Source organism: Myodes glareolus, chromosome 9 (assembly GCF_982192425.1).
Source record: "Myodes glareolus chromosome 9, mMyoGla1.1, whole genome shotgun sequence".
Taxonomy (NCBI): Eukaryota; Metazoa; Chordata; class Mammalia; order Rodentia; family Cricetidae; genus Myodes; species Myodes glareolus.
The window spans coordinates 13,930,225-13,956,917 of NC_142034.1; the positions used below are offsets into that span (position 1 = coordinate 13,930,225).

The window sequence follows — 26,693 nt, forward strand, 5'->3', positions numbered from 1 at the left end:
AGAAGTATGAGGCAAAGCCAGCCACAGAAACAAAAACACTTGGGAAAACATTCGTCAAGCGGGAAGAGCTTTCCTAACTCTCCGGGTGGAGGATAGGAAGTTGACAGGCCTGTCTTTAAAGCTGAGGGATCAGTCTGTCTGGGACAGCTCCATGTAACTGGTGGGGAGGGGCTTCAGTGGGTAGGCCATCCATCTACATAGCCTCTCACTAGGTTGGGCTCCGACACAATAAAAATCATGGAAACCAGTTAGAATTGAGACTACTGGCACACTTCCAAAGGAGCCATCCCGATTTCTACACTGTAGTTGATACAGAAAAACAAAAGCCACAGGAGGCTCTTCACTAAAACAAAGTTTCAAAACAAGGAAGTTATAGATTCTGATGCAGATTCTATGATCTCAAAACAAACCTTTCTCATTCTTGGACTCGAAAGAATCTTAACACAGCTACCCCCAACTCCAGAATCCCAAGTTCCTTCTTAGGAAGAGTCTGCTGCAGTGGTCCTCAACGTGTGGGCTGTAGGGGTTGCCCAAGACCATCAGAAAACACACATATCTACATTACAGTTCATAACAGTAGCAAAATCACAGTTAGAAAGTAGCAACAAAAAGCACTTTTATGGTTGGGAAGACACCACAGCGTGAGGAGCTGTATTAAAGGTCACAGCCTTACAAAGTGGGAGAAGCACTGCTCTGGGAGATGAAGAGATGCTCTTTTTAAACAAGTCAGCATGAACCTCTTCCTCCCAAGGATGTCAACTGATGTTATAACCCCCCAAACCTGTAACCGTGATACTTGATACAGTCTTTGAAAAAGGACATTAGGAGTTAATTTAAAATCCTAAGACATTGGCACATGTGTTCTGCTGGCACACACCAGGCAGGCACATCTCCATGAGTTCAAAGCTAATCTGGTCTCTATAGTAAGTTTCGGGCTATCCAGGGCTACACAGTGACATCCTGTTTCAGGAAAAAATCAAATAAATAACTAATGTGGAGATGGGAGTTTTTCTGGACTGTGCACGGGGCCCAATATCATCATAAGACTCTGTAACAGGCGACAGGGGGGTCAAGAGGGAGGGGGAGGGTGCTGGGACAGTGACACAGAAGGCAGAAAGGGGACACAACCTGGAGTCACGCCAGAGATTCCAGGTCATTAGCAGAGAGAAACAGGAAACATACTCTCTCCTGGAAGAGCCAGAAGGGACAAAGAGCTCTCCCAATAATTTTAGTCCTGAAAGATTAACTTCGGAACTCTCATCTGCAAAACTGCAAAATAACGCATCTCTCTTGTCCTAAAATACAGAGCTTGTTGCAGGTTGTTATGACACCAACAGGAAACAAATCTACCATTTTCCTTTTGTAAATATAAATCAGAATCAAATATTGCAAGCATATGAGAAAAGCCAACACAACTGTGAAAGATAAAGACAGACAGACAACTTAACCTTGAATAAAAATGAATTCTGGGAGGAGAATCTAAAAATCATTCTAATTCATAAACTTACAGATAGCAAAACTGATTAAATCTATAAAATAAAAACAGATGCTCTTAAAGAAAAACTATGAGATGGGGGTAGGACTCCACAGATAAGCGCCTTCTGTGCAAGCATGGAGCCTGGAGCTTGGGGTCCCAGCACCGCATGAAAGGCAGCATTGTTATAGTGCACCTGTAAGTCCCAGCACAGGGGAGGGATGGGGACAGGAGCTGAGACCATCAACTCCAGGCTCAGGGACAGACCCTATTTCAAAACTAAGCTTGAGAACAACCAAGGAAGTGCGATGCTGCGCTAGTTGATTTTTGTCAGCTTGATACAAACTAAAGTCAACTGCGAGGAGAGAATTTCAGTGAGAAAATGTCTCCATCACGTTGGTCTGCTGCAGGACGGTGTGGCATTTTATTGATTGTTGATTGATGTGGGAGGGCTCAGCCCACTGTGTGTGGAGCCACAACTGGTCAAGTAGATCTGGGATTAAATAAAAAGTTAGGTAAACATAAGCTGGGAAGTGAGCTAGTAAGCAGCATTCCTCCACAGACCCTGCTTCAGTTCCTGCCTTCAGCCTCCTGCTGGAGCTCCTGCCCTGGCTGGCCGAGATGACTCTGGTTTGTAAGATGCAAATGCTTCCATCCCCAAGTTGTTTTCAGCCATGGTGTTTATTCACAGCAGCAGGACAGCAAACAAGGACCAGACAGCAGAGGTGACTTCTAATCACGGGAAAAGGAAGACACCGCGAATGACAAGCATGGTTGCAGGAACAAAAATTATGCAGCCATGAAACAGGTCTATCAGGAATGCCAAAATGAACTATGAGAAACCAACACAAATCAGAACAGGCACAAGAACATCATGATATCGCCTGTACCTGGTACAAAAATGTTTTCCTGTGCATGCCCCAATAGTCACAAGACTATATCCCACAGGGGGAAATGACGGATGACAATGTTTTCACAGTTCCAAGCTAATATATAATGATTACTTTCTATTTTCTGGATTTATTGGTGCTAGAGAATTAGCACGGGCCTCATGTGTGTGAAATAAGTGTTCTACCACCAGCCCCCATTTTCAACTTTATTTTCTTTTTAAAAAAGGTCTCATTTTATAGCCCTGGCTGGCATGGAACTTGCTATGTAGCAATGTAGCTATGTAGCTATGTAGCAGGCTGCCCTTGAGCGCACAGAGAACTGCCTGCCTCTGTCACTGCAGTATGTGTACCTGTTTCCCCTTTTTATAAGCACACATGCTGTCACTGCCAGTTCAAAGCAGAAGGTGAATGTCATCAATTTCAACACTGCAGAAGAGGCCTGAGGAACAAAGAACAACCTTCCTATGCTCAGCCTTGGTTCAAGGCCCTCTGGTCATGCCTAAAGTCACTAGAATAAGATACAAGGTTGAGACAATTACTTAGCATCACAGTGTTAACAACAAAAGTGGAAAGTCACATCACAGAGCATTGGCGAAGAAGGCTGGAAAGTGGGTAGCATGTGACACTTAGGCCACTTCTTCCATTGGAAGGTGCCAAAAATTGTCCAGATACATCAAGTCAAGATTCAGAGATATCAGTATATTTTTCAACAACAGAAACAAATGAAAGCTAACCTAAACAAAAGCAGTTAGAGAAAGTCTCTTCTGTAGATTAGACGGGGGCCGGGGGTTGGAGGGTTCTGATCACAAACTCTACTTGGTATTGTACTATTTTAGAGGACAGTAATACTAGGTTGGAGGCTAGAGAGACGGCTCAGCTCTAAAGAGCACTGGCTGTTCATGCAGAGGACCTGGGTTCTGTTCCCAGCAACCACATGGAAACTCACAACTAACCATTACTCCAGTGCCAGAGGTCCAGGGCCCTCTTCTGACCTCTTTGGGCACACACACACACACATGATGACAGACATACATTCAGGCAAAACACACATAGACTTAAAATAAATAAAAATTATAGAAGAATAATGAGTCAATAATTTTTAAAAAGAGAAAAATTAAATTGGATAAAAGGAAGCAACCTCTTGGAGGCAGATGAGGTACTGAGAACAGCTTGCACTAGCTCAACTTCGCATACATGACTTGTTCTTCCGGGGCAGTGGTAATAAGCTACTGCTTGAGATCTTGTTCAGATCAGGGGCTTGAGGTCTCTTCAACAGGGGCAAAAAAGTCTGCCTTCAGCCTCTGATTTAGTCATACACTGCAACAGGATAATTAGCAACCTTTCTCAAACTGCTCTGAGGGCAGAGCCCCTCATACTTCATGGAGACAATATATATTAAGTGCCCACAGCTGGCTAATTACCTTAACTTTTCTTATTCAAGTAATAAAATCTTCTGATTACTTACAACAAAATCACTGCTAATAAAAGAGCAGGATTTAGCAACTGCAAAATGAACTCAATCTCAAGCAGGGACGTTTATGATTACAGTAAGAACAAAAATTAGGAATAGGAAATCAAAAGCCCCTGCAACTTGGAGCAATGGGACTTTGTTACAGCTGATGTATTTTCCCCCTTTGTGTCATTTTTATGAGAACAGACACGGCCAAGTTCACACATTAGCTTCAGAGGCAGAGCGGAGAAAAGGCTGTGGGGGAGTGCACATGTGCATGCATACAAGCATGTGTGTGTGTTTTCCCTTTGGCCATCAGACGTAGCTTCAAACAACTGTCTTATTATTTTACCCCATGAAAGTTAATTTATTGCCTGGAGAAGAGTTAAAGGAGTTCTTGAAGATGATCTCAGACTATGTTCCTTTTGCCAAATAACTACCCCTAATTATAACATCATACCCATTGGACATGGATAAAAAGACAAGTGCCGGTTCTGTGGTACAGCCGTTCACCATGACACAGTTGCCACATTTGTCCTCCCGTGGCAACACTTCAATGTATGAGAGCATTATTTCTACACAGTGAGCTTAGTTTATGCAGCAGAGATGTACCTAAAAAGTCCCTAAGATAAAACCACATCAATGTCCATGATCACAAGGACACCACAAAATTAATGACATGCTACATACCAGACACCATTTTAAAGATATGAATGCAAACTATTGAAAAAACTTAAAGTTATGCAGAAGTGCCATTTTAGCATCTAGGAATCACTGCATAATTTGATTTTTGCATGACCTTTGTGAGCATCAGCATGGGGGACTTTTGTTCCTATTTCTTATAGGGATGACAACCTCTGCCAGGAGAAATTATAAGGATGTACAATATTTACATCCTTATATTCTCTTTGATTGGAAGAATATATCAGAAGAATGGTACCCACACGGTAGTCTCTGCCAGAAGACAGAATTACCACCTATGCCCATTGCTCCCCTATGAAGATGGTTTTAGCTTCCTGTTTCACAGCTCAGAGAACTTCACTTTAAAAAAACTATACTCCATACATCATTGTATATTCACACTCTTTTGTCTTTTGCCCTTCATGATTAAGTGTACCTTAATCTTTTTTTTTTTGTATTTTACCTGTTAATGACTAAACCTAATTTAGATGCCCTCAAGATGGCTTGGATGGATATTCTTTCATTTTATCTTATTACCAAAATGGTAGCCAGTAAGCTGAATTCATTGTTATTTTATAATTTAATAGATATGCTCTGCATATTTTAGAATTTTGAGGGCCTACAAACTCTAATGTAGACAAGCTGTAACCCCCTCTGGAAGGTACAGCCATGTAAGTAGCAACATTAGAGCAGAGAGTCCTTTGCAAGGGTTTGCTGAGGCCGCTGTCCACACAAGGAGTTTTGGGAAAAGCCTAAACAGAAGGAAGGAAAACTACTAAGGTCCCCTCTAAGTTTTTTTTGGGAATAGGTAAACATCTCAGCATACACATACACACAAGGACAAAATTAAGGTGCTACGGCACTCACATCTCCTATGGTGGAGAATAGTGCATGGCGCTGGGAAGTAACCACAGGACCAGGTCACACAGCATAGTATGGGCCATGCAAAGGCAACAGGAGCATATTACTCAAATGAGTTTTCTAATCCAATTTATATTTCACAAAAGATCTACTGTGAAAAGAACAATACAGTAGAGAATCGGGATATGCATGTGAAGGTTTAGAGTAGGACAGTGCATAGAAGTAAATGGACAGCAGACCTGTGTGGCGTCTGAATCTATAGCACTTTCCAGGCAGTGGATTAAAAGAAAGGGAAAAAAATCAAGACAGACCCCAAGGTCAGCTTCAGTGTGAATATACAGCCATGCTTCCCTTCAGACAGGCTGAAGGTAAGGAGTCAAAACTTCACCTCTGGACAGAAAGTGTAGACTGGAAGATGTCTATTAGCAAGGTAAGAGAGCACTCAAAGAAGGTAGAAGGTGCCAAAGGGGGCCAAGCAGAGTGTCAAGGGTTGGTAGATACTGAAATGAGAGATGGGCAATTGGAGGTTTTAGCATAAGATCAATGAAATGCTGGTGACCACTTACTAGAAGCACAAGAGAAAAACTGAAGGGTTTGGATTCCAGCACTGAATGATGGAAAAACTAGTGGCAGAAGAAGATGAAAAGGGGAAAGTAGCAGGAAGACTAGGGCATAAGCAGAAGCTTCAGGCATCAGTGGGTAGGACAGAGTTAGTAGTGGGACAGCGGAGAAGCAAGGCTCAGGGCGAGAGCAGCACAAGGTGGTGGAGTTGCAGCGCGGTGAAACTTGGCGCTAAACAGGGGCTAAAGGCAAAGCAGTGAGACTGCACCATGAGAACTCCACACCAGTGAGCACTGTGCGCCTGCACAATGTGAGTTAGGTAAGAATGGACTCCTGGAAAGTCTACATGGAAGTGTTTGATTTCATGTTTTCTTCTAAGGAGAGAAGGGGAAAAAAATAAAACATTCTAGAATATGTGGCATCCCACTGATGGCCATCTATACAAGTTTCCCCAAAAGATTTATGTTTGCTAATTTAACATTATACATCAAGAATTTGTTCTAACAATACTTTATAGTTTAATTTATAGTTGAGAATGGAAATTATATTTTTAAGACCATTGAAAACATTACATAATTATTAACTATTCATCATCAAATGGTACCAAACCTTCTAAGCAAATGGAAAAGCCACTTTTTATTTGGAACAATAGATAGCAAATTGCTAATACAACACAGGTACACAGTATCTTGAGAAAATTTGTTAATGAATTATTATTGATCCTAAAGACCACTAGAACATCAAAACATAATCAGTTTTGACTTTAAAGTTCATTTAAATCTATGTTCTACATTTATATTTATCCTAAATTACTTATTTAGTTGCTTAGCTGTTTGGCTGAAGGTACTGCCTATTATTCAGTAGTATATGGAACAAAACCAGTGTTAGAATCTGCTTTCATAAATGGTTTCTTTTCCAGATCAATAATCAGATAAGGAAAACTATTTAATGCAAAGTAAGTGTTTTAAATTTGTTTTGCCTTTAAAAATAGTTTGAGCTAATAGATTTTACTTCATTAGCCTGAAATCTGCCTGCACACATTAGCACTGCAAGAAGACTGCAATAGGAGAGAGGCTCAGTCTCCAAATCCTTCTTGTCAAATCTAAGAGATTCCAATCAGCCAAACACCTCGCTAATAGTCATGGGACTGCTGTTTTAATTAGCTGCTGATATTTCTGACTAAGAATCTCGGATGATGAAACTGTTTTTCCTTGTGTTGAACCGGCTTGGCCCAGACTAGCCTGTCCCGCAGTGACATGTATGCTGAATACAAATCAGACAGCACAGCTTTAAGTCTGTGTTGCAGCTCTCATTTCCAATTCGAGAACTGTACCATAATCATAAGCTTCTGTGGATGAAAGGGAATCAGCTCTCTGAATATTAGCTAATGCCACATTTGCAAGTCCTGAAGAGATCTGTGCTGTTAAAAAAAATAGATCATTTCGCGTGAACCTATATATATGAATTGCTTTGTACTGCTCAGCTGATAGAAGCAATGCCTGTGCTGGGATTAAACCCTTTTCATCATAAAACCTCATCTGGTTCGGAGTCCAAGTCCATCAAACCTTTTTCCTTTAAAGTCCCGCCTTTGATTCTACATCAATTTATTCAAACCGCAGCTGGGTGGCTGAAAACGAAAGGACAGCATCATTTAAACCAACCATGTTCCCAACTTGAAAGAAGGGCTATAATTAAAAAAATGGGCATAAAAGAATGGAAATGGGATAATATTTTTTAATGGTAGTTCAAAGGCCGACAGATGTCAAAGCCTTTGAAGATGTCAGTACACTGAGCAAGAAGTTGCCATAAAAGAGCTCGCCTAAGAGGTGAAGCGGCTTTTTAATGGCTGCAGAAACCCTTGCAGACACATCCTTGTGTTTTTAATTTGTCAGAGCTTCTGCAGTATTTTCAGATTAATGACACATGATGATAACTGCATAGCAGACATATTTTTATACTTGGCTAAATGAATAGTTTATTTCACATTCTTTTAGAACTAGATAAGAATAAGGACACTTTGCTCTAGGAAGTCCCAAAGTCTTCTGATTGCTTCACATATTTATGCTAATTTTGTGGGACTGGCTCAATTCAGAGAGGCTATTGCTGCCAGCTTTTGTTCTTTAACAGTCGGATTGCTTGTAACATTACAGTTCACATGTGGTAGTTAGGATGTGCTCCACGACAGTTTCATTCTTTTCATGCACTCGGAACAATATGTGCCTGAATAATTAATTTGTGCACCAAGTCATGTCAAAGCAAATTAATGTTTAAAAGCATTCCAGAGCTCAATCTAAACAACCACAGGCTACCATCAGGTTCCGAGGAGACAGAGGTGCACAAGAGAAAACACTGCAGCCACAACTACAACTTGACGTTAATGCCTCCTTAAAAAGAGAGTTGTAATGCCGAGAGTAAAGCGCTGGTGAGCACTCTACTAACATTTGGGGAGGAGGGATTCAAGCAGCCACTCATCCGAAGAGTTCTGACATGTCAATTTGATTTGTTCTGCAAATCTTCCCTCACAATATTTATGAAGGTTAACCACAAATTTCTAGTAAGTAGTAGCAGAATCTTCTCCCACTAATGGGTATGCCTGTAATTTATACCCACAATGCCGTACAGGTGAGAAAGAGTTCATGGGTGTTGCAGTTAGATGGATTGGGGTTCAAATCCTATCTTTTCATATAAGAACAACTGGTTGGACTTGCCTTCCCACCTGTGAAGACTGAGATTACAGTACCTCCTCCTAGAACATGTGGGACAGGGTTGAACATATGCTCAATTCCCATTCTCAAGCTAAAGAAGGTACAGGAAAGAATTAGGACATTCTCATTGAAAATGGTTATATTTCTATATATTAAAGTATCATATTTTACTGAAAATATTCATCTTTATAAAGCAGATGTTGAAATTGCCTACTGTCCCACAAACAGCAATTTGTGAACATTAGCACTGTTTCTGCTAGAATCGCACATGGCTACAGCTAGCCAGTTCCTACAGTATACAACTTTTCCTTCGACAGACCAGCCCTGCAATGACACTCAAGGCTGCCTCTCTGTGGACGGGGTGCCAGGGTGGCGACTGGGACATAGCAGCAGGAATAGCATTCTCAAGCAGAATGAAGGTGCTGACTTGAGAACTAGAGAGCTGAATCAAACAGTGTGCTCCAACCCGAGGAGGCAGGAAGCCTACTGTTTAGCTCTTAAGCATTTGATCAAGCAGCCTCCCACCTGCCCCACAAGTTTGCTGTGACAGGGAAAATTTGAGGGCCCAATTTCTTCTTCCATCTCTCTAGTAACTGGTGATTGATTAGCCTTGGTGACAACTTCTGAAGCTACCTTGAAGAATCTCCCCGTCTTGTTTGCATTTCCCTACTACTGGCCTTCCTGTCACCCATCTCCAGATGCCCAAACCTCTGGATAGACCTCCAGTTGGCATGCTACTGCAGGTTATTACTCTGAAAATCCCTCTGCCTTCTCCTTTTTCTCTTTTCTCACACCCAGTTTCATTTTCTAGTATAACGGGTTTCAGCTTATGAGAAGAATTTAATTCAAAAAGATGTTACAACATGGCCTCTGTACCAGCTGTATCCATTTCCACTTCAGTGTTCAGATTTTCACTTCACTAAGGACTTCCCCAATTCTGTATGTCATGCTCAATCATCTGACTACGGATGCAGAAGGATAACCAGGTAGTATCCACTACCTCATTTGTAACACTTCCTCCATTTGCTAAATTGCCTGGCAAGGACCCTTCACAGAAGGGCTTCGACCCATCCCATGCTGACCTTAGCCCTGCAAGCTGGTGCTGGATGTTCTCCTCTTCTTGACTCCTCAAACTCGGGCTTGAAGGAACAACCAAGAAAATCCTACTTTATTTTCCTGCTAGAACTGAATTTGTACTTTACCGGGTGATTCTGGCAGTGAACCACATTCACCCAGAGGAAACAGAAAGCCTCTCTTGTTACCAACTTGAGTAAAGTTTCATGTGGACATGAAAATGTGATGCTTCCAAAAGCCACAGTGGGGCTGGAGAGGTGGGTGGGTGTCCATGATACTCCCTACACCACTAACACGTCTCCTGCAACCCACGGCTTGCTCAGTCACTAGTGGCCCAGGTTGCTTCACTCTTCTGAGCCTTGTTTCCCGGCTCCTTACAGGACGCTTTAATCGCTCAATCCATGTCAACTGCAGAACTATGGGAGTCAGCAGCAGTCTTCACAGGCTGCTGCTCATCGGGTACAGTGGTCTATTTCTGTTCTATGTCTACAGTTTCCAGTTTGGCAATAAACAGCCTACCACGGAGAGGGTTGTTTAAAAATATGAATCCATTTCAAATACCCACAGCTATCTAGGTGTCAGTCGTGAATTTACAGCATATTAATTATTTGCTCTAGGTTCTCTTCCTCTTGAACATTTTTTCTGTTTCTATTTCTCTCACCTTTCTTTTAAGCACTGGCTCTCTCCCGATTCTCTTCTGCTGCCTCTGTCACACTGAGACATTACAATCCCTGCTTTTGACCCCAATCTATTTCTAATGCTGATGGAGAACTTTCTTTTGAACACTAGTCCTATATGTCCACATAACTCAGTGGCATCTACAGCCGGATGTCTAGTAACACATCAAACCATAACTCTGGGGCTCTCCCCTCTCCCTCGCTGCCTTATCTACCATCTCTAGGAAACCACCTTAGGTAAGAATATCATCATCATTAGCTTGTTTATATAAAAACTCATATAGAAATAAACATGAGGTACTATTCTTTGAGGAGTGATAATTCTACAGCCTTTGCTAGGATTTTTATTTTCAATATTAATCTACTCTAATGTGGTTTCATAGTGCAATCAGAATAGGTAACGGTTGAAGATTTTGGAAGACATAGTCTTTGTGTTTCTGAATTGAACAGTTTAGCTTTCCCAGTGCTTTGCAGCTGCCAGTGGAGAAAAGGGATCAGTGGACTTGCCCAGCACGGACCCTACACTGCAATACCAACATGCCAGGCAAGCATGTCTACTGAGATAACAGCGGCACAACTGCTATAGGATAATCAATCACTCTCTGATCAGATGTGAGGCCTGCTGTACAGGACGGCATTTAGTCTCTGGCACTGTAATCACAGTCAAAAGCCCATGGCTGGACTTTGTTAAATGGTCAAATTGTCAAGTTGCTTGACATACTTTTGTTTCTGACCCCAGAGCCTAGGATTGTCTCAAGTTCTATCAGAGCAGCTTCTTTGTGCAGGAACAGCAATCAGTGCAGAGCAGAGTATTTAGTCAGTGTTGAGAATAAGGTCCCGAGTCCTCAGCCTTGAACAGGACATCTACAGTAACCCTATCAGCCAGGCTCAGGGAGCATCACGGGAAAGGAGGCAGAGAGAACTGAAGGCTGGGGAGAGTGCTGCGGAATGCTGTCTTCTGTCTACTGCAGCCCGTAACCCACAACTGTGGTTACCACACAAGAACTATACAAGATCAAGACAGCACAATTCCAGCACCGATGGGGTGCATGACCTCTGGTTGCCATCCCTTGCTGAGGAGATATTGGAAGTGAATTGTTTCTGGGACTGGAAGTCATTCTTTGAGGGTGTGGCTACTGGTAGGCCTCTCATGTTCCATGGACAGCCATACACCAATACACATATGGGCAGCACTAATCGTACCTAATTGTATGTATGTATGTATGTATGTATGTATGTGTCCATATGTCTATCTGATGTGTCTTGGGAGTGGATGTTCTGGGGGTACATGCTGAAAGTTAGAGGGGAGAAATGAGAGAACATATAATCATATTTCATTATATATATAAATGGGAACTTCTCAAAAACACTTTTTGATGATTTTTTTCTTGAATGCTACAAGAAAGATATTCTATGTTTTACCCAAAGATTGAAATATCTGAACAGTTGGGCTGACTGTAATAATAGAACACCCCACATTTTAAATCTGTGGCTTTTATCAAGGGCCAGCTTCATCAGTAATCTTCGAGGAATTGAGAAGAAAAAAGTCTTGAAGCCTTGTCCTCCACTTCTCTTAATGTACACCCAGTATGGCCATATCTGAAGTTATCAAATGATTTTCTCAACAAGTGCACATAACATTCACATTTCAAGCATTTGTTTTTTACAGACAACATTAATGGACACATACATTTTTCATATTAAATTACAGTTTTGGAAATACTAAAACAAGATTATTAATAATTGCTAATATAGGACATTAAGAAAAACAAATTACCTTACTTGTTTTAAACTTTTCAAAGGTTGGTAATTTTCAAATTTTCATACTGGAAAATTCACTTGTTCTGGGATTTGGCCTGGACACTGAAATCTCCTTTTCATTCAGGGGTCACTGAACTTTCATTGTTGTTTTCAAGACAGGGTTTCTCAGTGTAGTCCTTGCTCTCCTGAAACTCGCTCTGTAGACCAGGCTGGCCTTGACCTCATTGATCCACTGGTCTTTGACTACTGAGTGTTGGGACTAAGGGCGTATGCCACCACCACTGTATTACTGGGAAGATGCACACACATGTCTAGAGACTGGTGCTATATTACAACTGTCCCTACTAGCAAGGAAAAAGTCGTAGAGTCTATAGCACAAATTCTAGTTGGTCTTAAAAACCCAGAGTCAGACATAAGGGCTAATGCTGAAGATCAGAGAAGCAGAGAGGCCAGCCACTAGACAGTTCTTTTACCTTTACCAATGTTCAGACTGAAGAGGCGATTCTGTCCTCAGACTGCATCTCCAGACTCCATCTGTCTCCACCAAATCATGACTGAGACTGTCTCTACCAAACCTCAAACTTCCACTGTCTTTACCAAGCCTTAGATTTCTACTGTCTCTACCAAATCTCAGCCTGAGTTCCTGTCTCTTCCTCCTTATATTCCTCTCTCTACCCAGTCATATCACTTCTGTCTTCATCTTCCAAGTGCAGGGATCACCTTTGTGTGGGCTCTGTTTCTGTTTTAGACAGATTCAATCTTGTGTAGCCCATGGTGGCCTTGAACTAACAGAGATCTCTCTGCCTCTGTCTCCTGGGATTAAAGGTGTGAGCCACCACTCCCTGGCCTCTAGTGGCCTAGCTCTGTACTCTGATCTTTAATCAAGCTCTATTTGTTGGCACACAAACAAAATATCACTACAAGATTCAGTCTCTTAGTGCCTCAAACTTCATTCTCTGAAATACCATTGTTTCATATTAAATGAATTTGATTTAAATCCTTGATCTTAAATCTAAGGGGAAAAATACAAATGAACTAGAAAAATAACACACGTTCAAACTCCGGAAGTCTCCACTGTTAAAATTTTCTTATTTCATATTGTCTTTTCCAGTTGTTGAGTAGACAAATATCCAAAAATATTAGAAAGATCAGCAAATAGAATAATTATTAAAACAAGTGAACTTTTAAAAATTGGACTTTACTATTTGTTTCAAATCTTCAAATCTCAACTCATCAATACTGACTTCAATATTTTAGGTTTAATAAGGCCATTTTTATTATTTACAAAGTTTCTACTTAAGAAAATATTTTTCAAATACTTCTTGCATATGATATTAAATTAGTTTGAAAGAAGGACCATAATTTTTCTGCACTACCCTTCTTTCCTCCTCAAATATAAGTTCTCCTTTACATCAATTTCTGTCATTTTGTCATTAAAGTGGCTCAGTTGTTAAATATCATTCATATCATGCAACCAGGCATGATTCCAATTAGTTCAGAATCAAACCTAAATGACAGCTTAATAAGCTTCAATTTGCCAGCCCTTTGAACATTTGATGATATCATCATTTTGCCAATCATTTCTTGTACTCTGGTTTCAACTTCTCTGTCATGAAAAATTACCTCAACTATACAAATGAAGACCTCAGGGATGTACCTTACAGAACTGATGGGGTCAGAAATCCAAAAATGGCTTTTCTGAGACTTCAGGAAGAAGACAGTCACCCAACATCTCCTCAAATATAATTTCTGTCAACAGTCTCAGTGATTTCACTGAGGCAGAGGTGAGGATCAAGAACACGGCACTAGAGATAACTAGAGGCATTTCCCAATGTCGGTGTTGTTAAGCATACACAGATATAAAGGCCCACTGCAGTTTACCACAATGGAAAACAACAGCCTTCTTCCACTACAACTTTACAGCAACACTGAGGACTGCGGTCATAGAAAGAAACACAGACTGAAAGTGCTTGGAGAATCTCAGCATGGAGACAAGGGCCCTGGAGTCTCTCCTGTGCCGCACAAGGCTTCATGTAGAGGCCTGTGCATTTTGTTGTCATGTCCAAATCTTTTCCAAAACCTAAAATCTTTTTCTGAAAATGCTCTGACATAAAAAAGTCATTGAATTAAGAGTATGGAGCCCTGTTTGCTAATTCTGTGACCTTGGGCAAGATGATGTCCTTGAATCCGAAGTTCCTTGTCATAAACTGAAATAATTGAAATGTGGTCCTCTCTAGCTGACCTAACCTGACTATATTACCACTACCATAATTATTATTAGACAAGACATCACCTATGGATAATCTCTTTATGTGAGTGCTGAAACAACCTATGTTCAATGATTGTTCAACCTATGTGCCTTGCTGAACTGTTTTGCCACTACAGAGGGATCATGTTCTACTCTGTATTTAAACTGTCTCCAGCATTTAATGAACTCTTTTTCAAGAACAATTTTAGTATTTTCAAAGAAACCCATTAAGTATAATGAGAACAAAGAAAAGATTTTTAAACCAGTCATTATTAGTTGATACAGGTTGTTAATTCAAAAGGAATACTTTATACATTATTATTTAGAAGCCTTCTTTTTAAATGAATATTCTTTATCTGAAAGTGGACCACATAGCATAGCATGTGGTTTCCATGGTAACTAACCCATCTTAAAAATATGCATAGAACTACAGATACACTGTGCTTCTTTCAGGAATGGACCATTCTTAGAAAAATAAATTACCTGTTTCAGCTTGTAATTTTGCTTCAACTTCCCTTTTCCATGATGAAGATTAAAATGACTCATTTATGTTTTTACTTTGTAAGGTGAAAATTTTAGAATTATAATGGAAAAAGAATCTGGAATCTTTTAAAGTTGTAAGCTCTATCTTTACTTGAAATGACATATTTCTGCCTCATTAAATTCATAGTAATAGTTATGCATTTTAATTTGTATAACTTACAGTTACAATGGCATATTCTTAATAGCCCTGTAAAAGAAACCACTGTTGGCTACAAATAAACTATCTTTTCATCAGGATATCTATATCAAAATATAAGGGGAATTTTCCACCACTTCAATTTGAAAAGAATATCTGTATGGTCTAGGATGGTATTAGAAGAATAAAGAATTTCCCCCAGACTTTTACAAATGACTTAGTTAGGAAATGTCTACTTACATTTCAGTTTAGAGAAATACATCAGTTAACGGTGACAAAGCATCTGAAGAAAGCAGATCATCGTCGTGATGAGTTTTATCAGAGATCTTCCCTAAAGTCCTGTTTTCTTTTCGCAAATAAAAGTGAACTGTGGAAAGTCATTTTTCCATCAGCCCTCTAGCGCCTAGAAATAACTTTGTACCCTGCATCGAAACCCTGTTAACACTTAAAACACACTTAATTCTCCTCCACTTTCCCTACAACACAAACAGCTGGGTATGTCAGGGACAGCTATCAAAGTGTGGTGTGTACACAGCTGGGGCACCAGACAGCCACTGTGATGTGACTGTGTCACTAGAAGAGGAGATGAAGAGCAGGCAGGGTGACAGTTCAGCTGCCTCATTAAGTTAGGGAAATAAAGAGTCACACAGTTTGGGTTTTCTAAGCAATTAGTTTGGTGTGACCCAAAGAAGTAAAACTCTTTACTCCTTTAGAATATGGAGTAACAATAGATACTACTTTGGTCATTTAAACATAGATATAAATATCTTTTTTTCCTGGAACTGATTACCATTTGATTTTCCTGACTAAAAGTTTCGCAGTCAATTTAGAAAAGAGAATGTAAAGGAAGAAAGGCACTTGGAAATCAGCTAACATCTAACTTACTTATATAACTCAGTCATGTCCAAATTGTTTCTTTGAGATCTCTTACTAGAATTCAGGTCCAGCAATAAAGCGACAGTGCTAGATCTTGGTGGAGTTGTTACTCAGAATATACTTTCATATGATCCATCATGTCTGAAAAGCTAGAGCACTCAAAATAGCTTTGCTCTTTGAGAAAAATGACATTCTCAAGAAATTAAAGTGAAATTTAGCTCATTAACATACAGTATACTACCTACATTTGTGAAAACTCTGATATTTGAAAATGTTTAATCCACAGGTAACAGTATCAGTTTTATGTCAGTCCCATAAGATAAATTTATAGCAAAATGAGAGTTAGGGGGAAGAGCCAAGGCTTTTCCATTGTAATTAGACACACATACGTCACCATCTTTTCCTTTTGCTGTGGCGTCTAGTGAGCTCACAGGCTAACCTCACACTTAGCTACAGGACTTTCTACGAGTACAGATGTTCCAATCGACCAACATCATCTATGGCTCAACCACTACTTTTCATCACAAAGTATGAAGTTATTATAAAATGTTGCCTATAGCCATTTTTGAATGTATTAGTTACACAAAGGAAAGTCAAACATTTTTGATAGAAAATGCTATCTGTGTCTACAAATAGGTGTACCAATAATGATCAGATTGCACGGACTGCTCAGTTAACCCTTCGAAAAATTTCAAAGGGTTACAGCAATACTTAATTCGGTGCAGTACACAAATCTAAATTTTAAATGGGAATTTATAGCTTGTGCTCATGTTAAAGTACAATTTTAAAAGTATAAATCTCTTCTCAGGAAAAATTTTAAAGTAGAGATCTACAAATTCTACATTTTAGAATGTGCAGTAGGCACAAATTCTTAATGTGAATAAAGTAAAACAACAGGTTGATTTACCTACTTACTAGGCAAAAGTTATTTAATAATGATCAGAATTATGACTGTCTGTTTAAAATATCAAAGATACTCAGTACACCAATGTTATGCAAAATCCATAGTGCACATATAAGTGATTGGTTTAGCCTACTACTAGATATTGCTAATAACTCTCTCCAAGGATGCTGTCCTGAGGAGGGCTGACAGTGCCTGCCAGTTTCCCTGATTCTTAGATCTGTTTATCCTGCGGTAGGTCACATGGACATTCCAAGGTACTGAAGCCACCTCTGGTGTGGATCACAAAGGCTCCACAAAACTGTCTTTTGGTATTCCTATATAACTCTTATTCAGGCCGTTCACAGATAAGAACAAAAAAATCTCTAAAACGTTCATCATCCTAAATTGACAACTGACAACCACAAGTCAAGGAAACATGTTTTATTTTCCTTCCAATTCAACATAATAAATTCATTATGTGACAATACAAAAGCAAAATAAAAACTGCATATAGAACTGCCATACTAGACAAAGCTTTGTAAGATGATATTTATAAATTTTCTTTATATTCAAATGAGATTGAATCAATCAAATCATTCTCCAATTTCAGTAAGAGAGGATTGGCAAATGAAAAATATTTGACAAAATCAAAGATTTTTTATGTGTTGATTTCTATCAACCTGGATGCTTTTTCTAGAACATGAGTCTAGACAGACCCAGACTGAACAAGTTCAACAATGGTGACAAAATTTGATGTGCATTTTAGCAAATATAATCATCACATGATAACATATCTTGCCATTAAAAAGTCTGGAGAAATGCAGCATACATTAGAATAATTAGTTACTAGATGAGGGTCATTGCTAACTGCCCTTATATGTAATATGGGTGCCATCATTGTCTTAGAAAAGGGGACTGATAGGATAAAACTTAATTTGTTATAATTATAATGCTATTCACCAAGAGGAAGTCCTAGTTGGCAAGACGCACATTGCACAGGGTAACCTCACAGTAATGGTTGTCTTTCAGCATGTAATACACTACATATTTGGAAGGAGTTGAAATGATTTAGTTTTGATTATTATCCTCATTATCAGAGTCTGATGGAAGAGAGCAGCGAACAAAGCCACTGCATTCAAAACAGACAGTGCAGGGCTGTTCTGTAACTAAGAACTGCAAGTAGTCCTTCTTCCAAAATGGCCTCCAATCTAAACCAGATGAGGCAAATTTAACTGAAAATCAAATCTCTCTGGAAATGAAAAATTATACAATGTAATACCTAAGGTATATGAGGTCTTTTCTGCATCAAACACCACAGGGACTTTTGTCATCTTCTATTTTGAGAAACATTAAGCTGTTTTGTGTATATTTAATTCGTGAATGGAATTTAGTACTTCAAAGGTATTACACATTAAATTTTTAGGCCACAATCATGAAAAGACATAATATAAAAATTTAAGAGCTACCTGAAGGAAACTGAGTTCATATCCTCAGTGAATCACCAGAGACACACCTTATTAGTATTTTGGTATGCATAGATTTTTAAAATGTAGTTATTAATAAAAGTTCTTTAAGATTGTATTCTCCAAACACAACTAGGTAACAATGTGTGCCAAGATAGTTTTATTTTGCATAGGAATGAATTGGGTCTGAGTTTGCATTGCTTACTGCATTCCCATGACAGCAATCCAAATTATTAAAACGCTCTAAGAAAGACACAAAATATGAGAAATCCCCGAAACCAAAGCATCTGAATATGTCACAGAGTCTTTCCAGTTAACACTGGGATGAGCATAAACCCAGGGAACAGCCATATTGGACCATTCCTGTGGCTGAATTACACATAACAGTTCTAAAATTTCCCTTTTGTTATGATCAGATGAACCGCACCCTACATGGCAGATACAGCATATGCAAAAATCACAAAGATTGCCTATAAATTTGGTCTCTGGTGTGTCAGTTTTCCACCACAGCACCAAAATAGTGGGCATTTAATCAAACTAATGGATTTTATTGTATCTATTATGTAATTTTTCAATGCAAACAGATCCCGTACTGACCCAGACCTCTTGTTCCTTATGGGAAGACAATGGTAAGGTTAACATTACATATGAAGAGAAAACATGTTCAAAAATATTCTTTAAAAAATCATATGACTGACAATTACAAGAAAGCATATATTTTCTAAGGGTTCTAATGAGGTTGTTAGCAAAAATATAATGAATGTTGTTAGAAACCATATGATTATCTTGCAGCCATGCGTACTACATTAATCACCTTTCAGAAAGTATATGACAATAAAACAATCAAAATATACTTTCCCCATAAATGTATATATTGACAGAAAATCTGCACCAAGTATACTCCTATTGTACCAGTAACTCTCTGAAATAAAAGACAAATCAAGGTCAAACGAAAAACAACCAAGCCCAGTCTTTCTTTACCGCCATGGTTCGCCACTTAAAAAATTAACATCTTCTTTAATTAGGAATATTTTGATGTTTAAGTAATTACAAAATTGCTTAAACACATACCATAACAGAAGATTTATTTTGTTATTTGAAAATTATATTATTTTGGAAGGAAGGATAACCAGGGCTTCTCTGTGCTGTCATTAGCATGTTTGAATTTCAATGGCAAAAGAGGTCTTTAGACCTAGTAGATGATATGGTTTTATTAGAAGAGAAAATTATCTTTTCATTGTTGTCAATTGCTCTTCAATTTTTCTTTAATAAAATTTCACAGCAATCTGCTCAAGAGGATATACTACAGGGCCTTGATTATATATCCCTTAAAGAATGTATTGTACAACAAAGATACATACCCAATACGATTTTTTTATCTGAAATTTATAAAGAAAATTTTCCATGCTGACAGTGCACATTTCATCCACAAGTTTGAAGAGTCAAATGCTACCACAGCTGGGGGTTATTCTGCCAAATGGCTTCCAACAGGGACTACAGAGATGGAGGCTAGGAGGCATGTGTGTGTGCATGCAGGAAAAAGCAACAGACCTGATGGGAAAGAGCCCTTCTCTGGAGTCATTTTTATCAATTACCATCCAAGTAAGCTAATCAAACATAGAGTCTGACGGAAAAAAGCAACAATAGGCAGAAAGCAAATATTAAAGCAGCTGCTTGATTGCCTTCAGAGATTAAAACAAAAAGCCAGGGGTGAGGCTAATATATTTCTTAGGGATTTTCTAAGGCTGAGGGGAGGGGTAAGGGGCATACCTTTAAAAAAAATCATGAAAGGAACTGAGACAAGATTATAAAAAAGGGACCAAGTTATAGCGCGCCATGGGATTTTTAATCTGGCTACCTGTGGTTTCTGTAGTTAAAGCCTTATTCATCCTCCAAACGGGGTGGGGAGAGGGTGTGGGCAGGGGGAAAAAACAAAAAAAAAAATCACATTTATATGTCAGTTTTGCAAATGATCAAACAGCGTGCATCAAGAAGAAGAAAACAAAAAACGCTGATGACTTTTTAAAGATAGACACCCGTTTTAGCAAATATTATTGATAATTACCTGTGCATCTCGTTTCTTGGACTCTTGAATTTGATTTTCGTGCTCCATATTGGCAGCGCGAAGCTGTTTCTCCAGGTTTTCGATTTCCCGTTCATGGTCTCGGACTAGGCTATCCTTCTCTGCGTTATGCTGCTGTAATAGGTGCGTCTTCTCCTGTTCATGCTCCAGCTTCAGCTCTACTATCTGATTGGACAATGAGGAGGACAGTTCATCAACAGAACATCCTTGTCGTCATGACAACTCATGTACAGCTTAATTTTTCTCTAATTTGTCCAAATTGAAAATTTTATTTTTGTATCATTATTACCTCACCCTTAAAATACCTTCATTTGATGGGGAGCATTTTTTCTAAATTCCTAATATTCAAGATACTTGTCATATTCAGGAAATCCTTTGCAATCTGTTGACACTAATGTCTGAATATTGAAAAGATTTGCATTGAATGCTAGGAATTTCCTCCCCAAGAATTGGGTATTGCTGATCAGCAATGGTTGCAAACGGTTAATAGTCAGTACGCTTTGCTTTCTGCTTGAATATATACATGTAAAAAGCAGCAATTAAATCGATCAGTTCCCTTTATGATTTTCCAATAAAAGATCTGAGTTAAATATGCATCTGGATTATTGTATATACAGTTGTCTTTTAGAAATAAAATGATAAATTTCAAAGCTCTATTATCTCTCTGTCAGCTACGGTATACCAACATAAACAGATGTTATGTCTTCCAGAAGGGCACCTGCTGTGCTGCAAGCCTGCGCCATGATTTCATAAAAAGCATTCTCTTCTCAGGATCCTTTCCCAGTCCACTCCACACTGGAGACTGTGACCTTGGCCAGTCTTAGCCTCTCCCTGCTAGACTGAATGGCAGCCTGAGACCAAGGGCCTGGTTGCCGCAGCTTTGATACTAATCCTCCCAGACTGTGCACAATGGCACCCTACCTGGCCTGCAAACTATAGCCGGCCAGGCTGTCTTTGAAGCAGGTGATGAATAGGGGACTGCAGGAAGCCAGCTTCCCCAGTGAACTCCAGGCCACACAGCTGCTAACAACAGTCACTTGGATTTTTCTTCAGTTTTGGTGGATTTCGGGGAGGGGGTGCTGTTATTTAGAATATGTTGTGTTATTTTCTGCGTGAGAATCCATCTTCAAAAAAGCTAACAGTAGGAGCCTGCTCCAAATCGATCTTGTTTCCTGCCCTGAATCATCAGACTACCTTATCTTAAAGCTACAGCAGTCATTTCTCCAGCAAAGCACACACACAGCACTAAGTCTCAGAAGTCATTTTCCTGCAAAATTTTAGGCTTTCATTTCCTAATCACAAATCAAGTGTCAAAACATAAACTAAGTTTGCTTTAGATTAAAACATATGTTTAAAAATATTTAGAGTTGGAAATCAAAAGTAAATTTATAATCACTCATAAATTTGTTATACTGTTTAGAAGAAATGTATGCTAATGCACGAACAACTTGAACATACCACTTATAAGTATGTTACAACTGTGTATAAATAATATTGAAAACGTGTTTTTCATCCGAGACCAAAGATGCATTTTAGTGAATTCATTTAAAATTTGGGTGTTTGCCCTATCCTATTCCAGTGTTAGCAGTAAAGAGAAAAAAAATGGTTTTTAAAAATAATATATACTAAGTAACCAAGTAGTAAATAAAAGTTTTTTAGTATTTAAAATAAACAGATATGTTTTACTCTGTGATCCATACAACTAAAATACTAATCCCAACTGAAGAGAAAGATTAAAAAGTGACCATTGCTGGAGCAGATTTTCAGCAGCTAACTATGAATTATTGAACTGGAATATCTTTAGTTCTTAGACACATTATTATTTCTACTCAGTGTTATAATATCAAGTATCATTATAATAAAATTTAAAAGATTTATCAAAATTATTCAAGCACATTCTATAATGAAGTAAAGCAGAAAGAGGCATAGAAAGTTCTACTTGGATCTTTGAGAACTTTTTAAAAATTGCAAGAATGGTTCTGACTTAAGATTGATAGAGAGTAGAATATTTATAAGTAGCCAAATAGCCTGGGACTAGAAGGAAAGAATTACAGAATATTTTCCCTCAAGGACATAAGCCAAGAAATAGGACTGAGGCCACTAGTAATAATGTCCCTTTATTTTACAACAGTTTTGTATACAATGTATGGGGTTATAGTCACCCCATTCCTTCTTGGTATGCCTCCTCCTTTATTTTGAATGTTGTCTTCTTCTCACCTAGTCCCCAAGTGGCTACATTTGAGATAATGACATCCCTCTGTCGGCAACCATTTACAGTCATTAGCTCTTAAGAGATAGGCCATATGGGCACCACCTCTATTCATGATAGGAAGCTGGAGGGACAGTCTTGTGTACACAGGTTGCTAAGTATGTGTCGTTGCAATTCACTGAATTTGAGGCTTGTCTCATGGGCAGGAATATACACCTGATACTATAAACCAGGTCGGAAGTCTACGGCTGTGGAAGACATGAACCCATTGTTTCCCTAAGTGAATACACAGCCAGACAGTCATCTAAATGTTTATACCTGTAGCCTGCTGCAGCTTTTAGCCTGGAACAGAGACTGTCTGCAGAGGGTTGCAGTCACAGCAAAGACTAACATGTCGTCAAAGTTCTGAGAAAAATAACTAAAGAGCACTGTGCTGACTAAGACAACTATTTCACCCACACATTCCTACCCCCAAGTCCTGTGGCACATTACAGAAGGGAGGCTGGAAAGAATTCAGGACACAGAGGATGGAGAAGATTATAATGAAATGCTACCATTCAGGTACGACACTACTGAACTCTACGATCCAGTAATAAATGATCCCACACAACTTCAGTAGCTCTCTGACCTCAGTATTCTGAAGTGTTCTATAGCCTGTTCAGTTATTTTGCATTGGTCAAATATGTTTCTTCACAAACATTAAAAAGAAAGGGAAAAAGAAATAATTAATAGAATTTGAACTGTAGAAATATATGTTCATGAATTGTTAGTTTAATATTTTGCTAAGGCCTATTGCCCAGTGAGTCTTCTTAAGGTATAAACCTTTGGGTTAGTGAGGCCTGGTAAATGCCAGAGTTGAGGACTGTCTGCTCAGTTGCACACTATGTTGTTAATTTCTGGATGTTATGAGTTTCTTCTGAATTCAGCTGAGGTTTCTTCCTGGTCACATTCTTCTGTCTTCTCTAGATAAATGGCAGAGTCCACAGGAAAGGTCCGGATGTTCTGGGAATATTCTAACAATGATATTCACAGTCACAAAGGCCATCAGTTGGGTAGAACTGTGTTAGAAACCAAAGCTTTGCTTCAAGTATGTGATATAGAGGTCCTTCAGACTCTTGTGTGCTCCTTTACTTAGGAGCACAGCTCACAGGGAAACAGCATACCTTCCTTATTTTGAACTGCTGGATACTTGGAATCAAGCAACTAAGTCTAATAGAGCTAATGAAGATGAGGTGTCATATGGCAGAAAATGCATAGGTTGTAAAATCAGATGACATCCACATGGCTGAATACTGAGTGCTCAGTGAGCTTCTAAGTCAAATGAGGTGCAGAGACTGGGCCTTTGAACATGTGAAGGGGAACAGGATATACAGTGACAAAGATTGGCTACAGAAGTTCCAACAAACAACCACAAGGGTTTCAGATTTTGAATCTAAAAGGACCAAGACATGGTCAGATAAAAATTATGTTTGGACATCTATAAAACATTGTATCAAGAATAAAATGACAGAGCTGGAGTGATGGATCAGGGGTTAGGAACTCTTCTTACTCCTCCAAAAGACCTGGGTTCCATTCCCAGCACCTGATGTGGGATTCCCCTCTGTATGTTGTGAATATCACTGGTTAATAAAGAAACTCTTTTGGGCCTATAGCAGAGCTATAGTGGAACAGAGATAGGAGGGGAAAACTAAGCTGAATGCTGAAAGGAAGAAGGCAAAGTCAGAGAGAAGCCATGCAGCCCTGTTGAACACAGATGGCCAGAACTTTGGCCTGAACTTTACCTGGTAAGCCACAGCCTCATTGGTGATACACAGATTACTAGAAATGGGTTATACTAAGATGTAAGAGTTAGCCAATAAGAAGTTAGGGCTAATGGGCCAAGCAGTGTTTTAAACAATATAGTTTCTGTATAGTTATTTTGGTTCTAGGTAGTCAGGACGAACAAGCAGCCTACTGCTACTACAAATTTGTGCCAATGTGACCAACAAAATCCACATAAACAGATTCAGACATAAAAGACCTCTAAATGAGACAGAGTGTTTAAAAAATGTACTAGGCTTGGGAGAGAGAAGAAAAAGAGTAAAGAGACTGTATATTCAATATAAGAGACTATAGACAGAAATAGATTAGAGTAGTAAAAATAATAAAATAAATATTAAAATTGTAGAAAAAGTAAAATAAGCCATGAAAAGGACACGGAGAATCTGGATTATGTGTATTATTGTGTTTTCTTTGAATTTTTGGACTGCAGAGAGACATTTGATTCTGGGGATTGCTAAGTTATATCAACATATATACTTTAAAGGTATCTTGATTTCAAAATATGGAAATAAGGATATGTTACTTTTGAAAAGAGGTTCTTCTTTTGTTTCCACAGAAGATGAGCACCTATAGAATCCTTCTAGACTAATGTGGTTTGATGGACCAAGACCACCTGAAAGGTTGCCTTGAACACCCCTCAAAAATTACTTTGCCCAATAAACAGCAGGAAGAAGTTTGGAAAGAATTATGCCCATATTCCCAAATATTGTCTATAAATGTTTGTTTACATTTAAAGGGGGATATGCTATAGAGATTTGCATTGGTATGGATCTTGATTTATTGATACAAATGGAAAATGAATTTTGTTATATGTATATTTCTACTCTTGATTAAGGTATTGTATTTGTGCAGCTTATTTAGAAATGTAATGTATAATTAAAAATATAGGTTAATAGATAATCATCTATAATAGTCAAGCTTGTAGTCATGTTAGATTTTCTAGATGTACAGAGATAAATTTCAGGTAGACAGGCATTCTTCAAACCTTTCAAAGACTAAAGAATATGGCATTCAAAATATTTAAGAACTTAGGATTCTTCATGACAGTGAGACACATCTGTTCCTGACAGCATCAAGCTACTTCAAGAAGATAATGGGCGTTGAAGAGGCTCCTTATGGAGTTTGTTAACCATTTTGGCAAGAAACTGCTCTTGCCTGGACTGCTTGATGAAATGGACATGCAGGAGCCATAGAGAAATGATTGTTGAACTTGCCTAAAGGTGAGATAATCCTTCAGGGTTTCTGCTTCATAAAAGAGTCTGAAAGCCATTCTGCAGGCTACAGAAGAAAGTGACTGACAAACTGCCAATATAGGCAGAACTGTCTTTGAAATTTCCTGCTTCATGGAAAAGGCTGCTGGATACTACGGGACTGTAGGCTGAAGATGGATGCCCCAACAGTACAGAAGAACTTTGGGTGACTGTCCAGGCAATGAGATGTCTAAGTTTTAGAAGTTGCTTATAATGCACTTCCAGTTTACTTAGGTAATATATCCTTCTGGAGTCTTTGATGGAGTCGAAGAATTGATAGTCATAGTTTTTCTTACTTATGATAAAAGATAAAGTAGATATGAATATTGTAACTGTAATTCTTACTTGGTACCTGTTTTGTTATATGTAATTTTACTATGTTGAAGATAAAGCCTTTTTATTTAAACCGAAAAGGGAAGGTGATGTGGGATTCCCCTCTGTATGTGGTGAATATCATTGGTTAATAAAGAAACTGCTTTGGGCCTATAGCAGAGCTATAGGGGAACAGAGATAGGAGGGAAAAACTAAGCAGAATGCTGGGAGGAAGAAGGCAAAGTCAGAGAGAAGCCATGTAGCCCTGCCAGACACAGACACCCTGAACTTTACTTGGTGATACACAGATTACTAGAAATGGGTTAAACTAAGATGTAAGAGTTAGGAAATAAGAAGTTAGAGCTAATGGGCCAAGCAGTGTTTTAAATAACATAGTTTCTGTGTGTTTATTTTGGTTCTGGGCGGCCGGGACGAACAAGTGGCCTGCTGCTAATACAAGCACTCACATGGGTAGTGCACAAGCACTTATATCTCCAGGTCCAGGGGATCCTACACCCTCTCCTAACTTTTACAGGCACTACCACCCTCCCACACATGACATACCTTAACATGGACATATAACTAAAAATAATTTTAAAATAAGTATTTTTAAATGAAAAAAATTCAGCAAAATCAAACAAAAAAAAAAGAAAGAAAAGAATCAATAAGAAAGAAGGAATGGCCTTCATGATGGGGGGGGATTAGGAATAGTTATGGGAGCATTTAACAAGAACA

The 26,693-nt window shown here is 38.8% G+C and overlaps 1 protein-coding gene across 4 annotated transcripts in view; it reads right to left on the bottom strand.

Moving 5' to 3' along the window:
* The window catches only part of Cep112 (centrosomal protein 112), a 410,571-nt gene that overhangs the window by 187,445 nt on the left and 196,433 nt on the right, over window positions 1–26,693 (bottom strand). For all 4 annotated transcript variants that reach the window (XR_015738731.1, XM_087909848.1, XM_048446068.3 and 1 more), the window contains one exon: window positions 20,349–20,531. Coding sequence is in view for 3 of the 4 variants with exons in the window: in XM_087909848.1 (XP_087765974.1) it covers window positions 20,349–20,531 (183 nt within the window). In the remaining variant the exon portion in view is untranslated. The remainder of the gene's footprint in view (window positions 1–20,348; window positions 20,532–26,693) is intronic.